General features: G+C 33.5%; 3 protein-coding genes across 5 annotated transcripts in view; 1 reads left to right on the forward strand and 2 right to left on the reverse strand.

The window, feature by feature from the left end:
* Positions 1 to 2,804: 2,804 nt before the first annotated feature.
* LOC104806832 (leucine-rich repeat extensin-like protein 3) lies at positions 2,805 to 3,982 on the reverse strand. The gene has a single exon (XM_010531914.2). The coding sequence runs from the start codon at positions 3,946 to 3,948 to the stop codon at positions 2,974 to 2,976; it is 975 nt and encodes a 324-aa protein (XP_010530216.1). The 5' UTR covers positions 3,949 to 3,982; the 3' UTR covers positions 2,805 to 2,973.
* Positions 3,983 to 5,584: 1,602 nt separating this feature from the next.
* Positions 5,585 to 6,331, reverse strand: LOC104806833. The gene has a single exon (XM_010531915.2). It carries the CDS (start codon positions 6,226 to 6,228, stop codon positions 5,671 to 5,673), a length of 558 nt encoding a protein of 185 aa, XP_010530217.2. The 5' UTR covers positions 6,229 to 6,331; the 3' UTR covers positions 5,585 to 5,670.
* Positions 6,332 to 7,067: 736 nt separating this feature from the next.
* Positions 7,068 to 8,687, forward strand: part of LOC104806834 (malate dehydrogenase, cytoplasmic) — a 2,876-nt gene continuing 1,256 nt past the window's right edge. Inside the window, exons 1-6 of one of the 3 annotated variants that reach the window (XM_010531917.1) lie at positions 7,068 to 7,192; positions 7,553 to 7,625; positions 7,713 to 7,871; positions 7,991 to 8,166; positions 8,281 to 8,558; positions 8,646 to 8,670. In XM_010531917.1, the coding sequence (XP_010530219.1) occupies positions 7,190 to 7,192; positions 7,553 to 7,625; positions 7,713 to 7,871; positions 7,991 to 8,166; positions 8,281 to 8,558; positions 8,646 to 8,670 (714 nt within the window). In that variant the 5' untranslated portion in view covers positions 7,068 to 7,189. Of the gene's footprint in view, positions 7,193 to 7,233; positions 7,626 to 7,712; positions 7,872 to 7,990; positions 8,167 to 8,280; positions 8,559 to 8,645; positions 8,671 to 8,687 lie in introns of those variants that run through there. The other 2 variants (XM_010531918.1, XM_010531916.2) reach the window with 2 other exon arrangements.

The following is an 8,687-nucleotide window of genomic DNA, read 5'->3' on the forward strand; positions in this document are numbered from 1 at the left end:
CACTCGCTATTGAGGCACGTGGTTTTATTTTGGGATATATTTTTATATTTTTTTCATAGTATTAGCAATTGTTTTGGAAAATCTCAGATTTCACGGATGGTAGGCGAGAATTTTATGGGTGGCGTTGGGCTACAAATAGAATTCCATTATTTCTTTTTATTTTTATTATAATTATAAAATATTATATATATATATATATATATATATATATTTGCTTATATTTCTTTGATTTTAGTTTTTTAATAGAGAAAATCTCAATAAAAATCCTGTACTTTTTCTTCGTCACAATTTAAACTCTATAATTTTTTGTTGATAAAAAAAATCATGTACTTTTACAAATTGGCAAATAAAACTCTATATTTTTAAAAATTGGCAAAAAAAAAAAACACTCAACGAAAAAAATAATAATATTTCTGATGACATGGCATTCTAGTCACATGCCACATCATCAACCCTATACCACATTATCAAATCTAATATTTAATAATATTAATTAATAAAAAATAAAATTAATAAAATTAATAAAAATAAAAATTTAAAAATTATACACATTCATATATACATACATATATAATAAAATTACATATATAATAAAATGAAATATATAAACATATTTATATACATATATATATATATATATACATAATATATATATATATATATGTATAATTATATGTACGTGTGATATGTGATTTTTTTCTAAAAATCATTATATACGTATGATTTTTAAGAAAAAATCATATATCACAAAAAGCATATTTATATATACATATATATGATTTTATATATATACTTTCTATATTTATATATACATATATATGATTTTATATATATAATACATATATATGATTTTATATATATAATACATATATATATATGTGTATAATTATATGTTTTATATGTATGTGTAATATATGATTTTTTTCTAAAAATCATTATATATATGTATGATTTTTAGAAAAAAATCATATATCATACATACATATAATTATATATATATATATATATGTATATCATTTCATTAGATATATATGTGTATAACTTTTAAAATTTTATTTTTATTATTTTTATTTTTTATTAATTACTATTATTAAATATTAGATTTGATGATTTGACATAGAGTTGATGATGTGCATCTGATTAGAATGTCATGTTATCAGAAATATTATTATTTTTTCGTTAAAGGTTTTTTTTTGCCAATTTTTAAAAGCATAGATTTTTATTCGCCAATTTATAAAAATATATGATTTTTTTCGATCAACAAAAAATTATAGGGTTTAAATTGTGACTAAAAAAAAGTAAAGGGTTTTTATTAGGATTTTTCTTTTTTTAAATAGAGGTGGTGATAAATCATCATGGTACAGTGTCGTCATGAGTTGCGTGATCCAAGTTGAGGGATGTCATTTTCAACAAGAACATGAAAATTATACTATTTGGATTTTTATATAAATTTAGAGAAATTTATGCTGCTTGATTTTATAGAATATTATTTTATTAATTACCAAATAAAAAGTAATATCTCTTCTGTTTTCGATCTCCATACTTCTTCTTGATCTGTATATATAATATGGAATTATTATAAAATAATTAATAGTCAAATCAAATTTATATGGTGGGGTGAATAACAAGTCAAAATTGATGGTTTTATATAAGAATGAGAATGTCAAGGTTAGTGAATGTTTGTTGCCATTGGTCGGATAACCCAACCATATCCGATTTGCCGTAGTTTTTTTATTTTTATTTCTTTGGATCTGATTAATGCAGTATTCTTTGTTTTCGGTCCACGAAAAACAAAGAATTATTTATTAAGTGGTCGTAATTCGATAAATATTCATCAGCATAATCCTCAAGGGCCCCACATGAGCACGTAGGACCCACGCGCTTGTGTATCATGGAACGTAGGGGGGTGACATTGCAAATTGTGGGTGGGCTCGTTTTTTTGGTGAACAAGAATCGTTGGTCTATCAGTTCGCCACGGCCACGAGTTCTCGTGCACCGACTCGACGATTCATTAGTTGGCTCACGAAATGATATATATATTTTTTATATTTTTATTTATAATTTTTATATATTTTATAAAAAATTAATGTGCTTTTTAATTTGGTTTATATTTTTCTGATGACAATGACGTTGTGTGATTGGATTCTGTATATTATTTTTAATGACGTTATAGTAATATTGGTTATGATAGTTTTTTTTAAACTTTGAAAAATCGCGTATTAATCTGATATTTACAGAGTAATTAGTGTATTAATCTAAAATTTTAAAATTTATATATTATTCTGATATGAATCTAGAATAATTGGAGTATTACTATGATATTGTAAATATACTTTGTATAACATGAGATTTTACTTCTTTTTTTTTTTTATAAATTATGATTTTAAAAAACTAATATTAACTCGATCAATGATTCGGTTTAATCTTATCGTATCATTTCTTTTATATTTAGTCCATATATATACATATATATATAATTCAATTTTATACGTAATAGTGTTTGTGTTGTGTTGATAATATAAACGCAACACGTAACTGGTAACGTTAGAAAATGTATATACAATGTGAAATTTCATTTACATCAGTTAATTGGAGATACGCCATATAATATACAATTTATTTATAATTTTATCATCATTTCAGAATATTTTTTCTAGTCAAACATCAGATAGCTCAAATCCAATCCAAGTTCAAAAAGTGAACAGTCTAATTCCATTATTTTGTAATATTTTATAGATTATAAATTTTACTTGATCAAAAAATTAATTTTCATTTTACTAGTGCAGGAAAAAAACAAAATTAAAAACAAAAAAGGAGCAATATTATTATTGGATCAAAAGAACATCATAATGGTCCACGAGAGATGGACAACGAAACGGGCCGGAAAAAACCTGGAAAAAAAAGCCCAAACAAAACAAAACAAAACAAAAAACGAAGGAAAAAAAACAGAAGGCGGCGCGTGGGAAGACGCGCTTAATTGTAAGAACAGTAACAGGTGTACTGAAGGGCACGACAGAAGTGAGGATCGGTGAAACGGTTGAAAACGATGTCGGCGCATTCATCTTCCATGTCGACAACAATCTGACAACACTGTCTGCTGATTCTGAACATCCCCGTGAAGTAACTGCTCAGTATCGCCCTGTAGCAAGCCATCCCCGTCGGCAATTCCCTGAAGCACTTCCTCAAATGTCTCACGTTTGGCGGCATCCACCTTCCTCTCCTCGCCGGCGGAGACGGCGGCTCCTCGATTTCCGGTGGAGACGGCGGCTCCTCGATTTCCGGTGGGGAAGGCGGCTCCTCGATCACTGGTGGTGATGGCGGCTCCTCGCTTTCCGGTGGGGAAGGTGGCTCCTCGGTCTCCGGTGGGGAAGGTGGCTCCTCGGTCTCCGGTGGTGACGGAGGCTCCTCGATCTCCGGTGGAGACGGTGGTTCCTCGATCTCCGGTGGAGACGGTGGTTCCTCGATCTCCGGCGGAGATGGTGGTTCCTCGATCTCCGGCGGAGATGGCGGTTCCTCGATCTCCGGCGGAGAGGGTGGTTGCTCGATGGCCGGAGGAGACGGCGGGGATAATTTAGGGGTGGGCTCCATCACCGGAGGAGGTGGAGGCGGAGGGAGAGATGGCGGAGGAAGCTCGGGGGTCGGCGGAGGGGTGGAAGTTTCCGGCGGGGGAGGAGACGGCGGAGAAGGAGTGACGATGACTCGTGCTCCTCCTGGACCACTGGCTCCTTCGCATTTCCAACCGTTGGTTGTGATTCCACCGTCGAGGGAGTTTATGTTTTCCCGGTGATGAGTAGAGACACTCATTAGATCGACGGTGGATTGCTCCGCCGCCGCCGTTGCCCACGTCATACCCGCCGGCTTTGGCCAGTGAGTCGCCGTTTGTGCGGTGGTCGCCGCCGGGAACATGAGAGTGACGACGACGAGAACTGCTGCCAAAAGCTTCTTCATTTTTTTTATGTTTTTGATTAGTTTCACTAATCAATGAGAGATTAATGAACAATACGAAATGAGGAAAGGGTTTAGGGTATTTATATAGAGAGTGAAGAGGGAATGATTATCTCTAATTCATATTAAATCTTGGGAGATAAAGATAAATTTTACCAAATCTTATCATTCTTCAGATGTAAATTACAATTATTAAATTCACAAATTTATATGTAAAACGCGATGCGATCTGAGATTAAGGTAATATTTGTTGGTGATAATGACATTCAGTTAGTTAACAAACATTTTTTATACTGTTTTTTATTTTACTTCTTTAAATTTTTTTAAAATTTGTTAATGATATATTCTTTTCAGATGTATATCTAAACAAATACAATAAAATGATTCGTGTGAAAATGAAAGACTTAACAAATAGGTCGTTATTATTATTATTATTATTATTATTATTATTATTATTATTATTATTATTATTATTATTATTATTATTATTATTATTATTATTATTATTATTATTATTATTATTATTATTATTATTATTATTATTATTATTATTATTATTATTATTATTATTATTATTATTATTATTATTATTATTATTATTATTATTATTATTATTATTATTATTATTATTATTATTATTATTATTATTATTATTATTATTATTATTATTATTATTAGTTTAAATAAGTTACAGTATTGGTCGTAAGAGGTTTGGGGTCCAAAAACACGTCTTTGCATTAATTAAATCAATTAATGCGTAATTGATTATCCAATAAAAGTTTCAATTGGTTTCATTCCAATTTAAATAACTGTAGTTGGTTTTAGTCAACTAGGTATAGATAATTGATCTATATACCGAAAAAAATATGTGTATATTTAAAGTTTTTTACTATGAGGAATAAAATGGTACATTACATTTGGTTAATTGAATAAAACGTGTGGATTCGATGGAAACTGAGTTTTCAATTATATGATTCAAAACCAAAATTTCATAGAACCATAAATACTCGTCACTCCCAAATTCTTCACGACCAAGGGCCACACTAGCTAGTAAACATCCTATCATATGTTCCTGAAGTGAATTATGAAATGAACGAAATGAATCGTGTACGGAAGAATAAAATGCACGTATACTTGTATATCGCATATATATATATATATATATATATATATATATGCACGCTATAAAACTTACGTATACAATCTCACTTTCTTCTTCGCTCACAATCCACGCATGCATGCGTAATTCACGCAAATATTATTCTATAATAATAATAATAATAATAATAATAATAAAATAAATCTATCAAGTGAAAAACTAAGGACGGCATCTTTTTTATAGAATTTGATTGTGATTCGGAAATAATTTATGGTAAGCAAATGAAAAATGCAATAGACACCCTTCGATTCGATGGTGTAGTGGTTAAAAGATCCATAATTTTATTAGAAATCATAGGTTCGAATTTATTTCTAACTGAACTTGTCACTTTATATGTTTCACGCCCCGAAAAGTTGTGGTTGGATTTCCATAGTTAAAAAAAAAAAAAGAAATACAACGGGACGGAAGAAAAAGAAAACATTGCTATCATTTTATTCGTATAAAGTCCACGAGAAATGGACTACAAACCACGAAAACAAAAAAAAAAAGGCACATAGCCGAAAACCCTAACAAACAAATAAATAAATAAAATAAAATAAAATAAAAAGCGCGTGGAACAAACGCGCCTAGTGCTTGTTCTTGAGGTGGCAAGAGTATTGAAGGAGACGAGGGAAGAAAGCGCTCTTGAAGATGCCGTAAACGACGTCGTTGCACTCATCGTCCATCAACACGACCATCTTGCAGCACTCAGAATCCAAATGCAACGTGTCGGTGGCGTAACTGTTCAAGATCTGAGCGTAACATTCCTTAGCCTTCGGGTGATCGTTCATGCACTTGCTTATGCCCTTCGACTCCTTCGCCGTCACCGTCACCGTTGACGGAATCATTCCGCCGCCATTACCGATGCCGGGAAATCCCGGCGGAAACAGATTCCCGAATCCCGGCGGCAGCAGTCTTCCGATGTCGGGGAATCCCGGCGGCAATGGAATCGGCGACGGTGGCGTCGTGGGGTCCTCGACGCAGCCATAGGCACCACCCCAGCCTTGTTTGTTGTCGTCGAAGCTGTTGCTGTTGAGTTCGGTCGGTTTCGGCCACCGATGGCGTTTTGGTTCGGTCGCGTTTGCGGTCTCGATTGCGACAAGGGCCAAGATGGCTACGGCCGTGAAGATGATGTCTCTCTTCATGGTTTTTGTGTTTGGTGAAGTGATGGAGATATTGGTTGAAGTGATGGTGGTTTGATGGGTTTTATATAGAGAGTGACTAATTTTGTTTTTTATTTTTATTTTTAAAATTTTGAGAGAGTTATATATATAAAGATTTAGGAATCTTATCATTTAGATTATGTCGACTATTAGTTATTCAAAATTATAAATTAATGAAATGGGTTTTGAGATTAAGGTAACAACAAATCTATGCTATTTTGTTTTAGTGATAGGGACGTTGCATGATTTTTAGGGTTGCAGTTTGAAGAGATTTTGATAATTATAAAAAAAAAAACATAGAAAATGATAATATTTTAGAAATCTTATCATTTTGATCTGAATCATATACGTTATTTAATGTTTAATTAGTTCGTTTTCTTAGATTTGTTTTAAGAGCTAAAGATAAAGATTTAGGATTCTTATCATTTTAATAAAATCTTATAATTAACTTAATTAAACTTACAGATTAAAATGTGAGATTCGAGTTCAAAGCACGTGTGTACATAATCAGATATGGCCTCTGTTCGTTTCGATCTCTATCTTTTTTTTTTAAATTATTTATTTTAAAATTTTATCTCTAATTTGCTTTATCATTTGATTAATTAGTTTTTAATGAATCAATTAAGGCTAATTTTTTAAAATTGAAAATTTACAGCTAAATATGTGTTTATAACATGGGCTCGTATTAGGCCTTAAACCCAACAGCTAAATGGGCCTTTTCCGCGAGGAGGTACGCTTCGCTTGGATTCCTCCTCACAGATATACACATATATATATATGTATGTATATATAGACGCGCGTGAGCAAAGCAATTCCAGATTAGAACTTTTTTTTTTGGTAAAATTCCAGATTTGAAGTTCATCCTCGAAGTTCAAAATTCCACTCTAGTTTTCTTGGCAACAATCGCGAAGATGGGAATCAGGAGCTCCGATTACCGACACCAATGGTATGTCTTGATTCTTTTGATCGTCGCAGTATTTCGGCTTCGCATCTTCTCTGCTACTTTCCTTTAGGATCAGGTTTTGGCGAAGGTTTTGTCTGGTTTCAGCGTGTTCTGCCTAGGTGTCTGGTTATATCGTCTCAGAAGCATTACTTAGATTCCTTGTCTCATTGGGAAAAACCGAAGCCTTGAGCGTGTGTATATATATAGACAGAGGAGCAATTTGATCGATATTGATCTGTGAAGAGACTTGTTTCGGTCGCTTACTTTTCTCGGAAAATGGAGTTTACAGGAGAAGAAATCGATTACGTTTTTCTGATTCAGAAGACTTTGGTTCTGTTGTTTTGTGTTACATTGTCATGGAAGATGATCGTATACATGTGCAATTTGTTAAATGTGGAGAAAGAACCTGTTAGGGTTTTGGTTACTGGTGCAGCTGGTGAGAAAATCTAAGCATTCTTTACTTGATTACTGGTGTGGATTTGTGGGCATTTCGTTTAATCTATTTAGTGCTTTTATATATCAGGGAACATAGGATATTCTATCGTTCCAATGATTGCGAGAGGGATCATGCTAGGGCCCGATCAACCCGTGATTCTGCATTTGCTCGATATAGCATCGGCTTCTGAAGCACTTGAAGGGGTGAAAATGGAAATTCTTGATGCTGTTTTCCCTCTTCTACAAGGTATTCCAGTAATTAATTCCACGAATGAAGCAAGGGATTACATTTTTGTCGGTTATCCTTTACATATTCGACATTTTCATCTTCTCCCTAAGAGATGCTGCGTGCGTGTGCCTGAATAGGTGTTATTGCTACTACGGATGTTGTTGAAGCTTGTAAGGATGTGAACATTGCAATCATGATTGGTGGGTTCCCGCGAAAGGAAGGCATGGAAAGGAAAGATGTGATGTCCAAGAATGTGACGATATATAAAGCCCAGGCTTCGGCATTGGAGCAATATGCTGCAGAGGACTGCAAGGTGAAAATTTTCTAAGTTTTTATCAGTTTGTGTAAAATCTCCTCACGGGCAGACGGGCTTATAGGTTTATTCTCTTTGTTGTCTTTCTCTCTGGTTCTTTTTTTCTCTCCTAAGGTTCTTGTGATTGCCAACCCTGCAAACACCAATGCGCTGGTCTTGAAAGAATTTGCACCTTCAATCCCGGAGAAAAACATCACTTGCCTCACACGTCTTGACCATAACAGGGCATTGGGTCAAATTGCAGAGAAGCTAAACTTTCCTGTCAGCAATGTGAAGAACGTGATCATATGGGGAAACCATTCCTCTACTCAGTACCCAGACATCAACCATGCAGCTGTCTCCACGAACAGTGGAGATAGGCCTGTAAGAGATCTCGTAACTGATCACCAGTGGTACCACCAAGCCTGTAACTCAAATCCAATCCATTTACTAGAGCTAATTTTCTCCAGATGAATTAATATTTTCTCGCTGATTTTAAGGATGAAGAACGAGTTTGTCACAACGGTTCAGCGTCGACAGTT

Source organism: Tarenaya hassleriana, unplaced genomic scaffold, assembly GCF_000463585.1.
Source record: "Tarenaya hassleriana unplaced genomic scaffold, ASM46358v1 Cleome12, whole genome shotgun sequence".
NCBI classification, from domain to species: domain Eukaryota; kingdom Viridiplantae; phylum Streptophyta; class Magnoliopsida; order Brassicales; family Cleomaceae; genus Tarenaya; species Tarenaya hassleriana.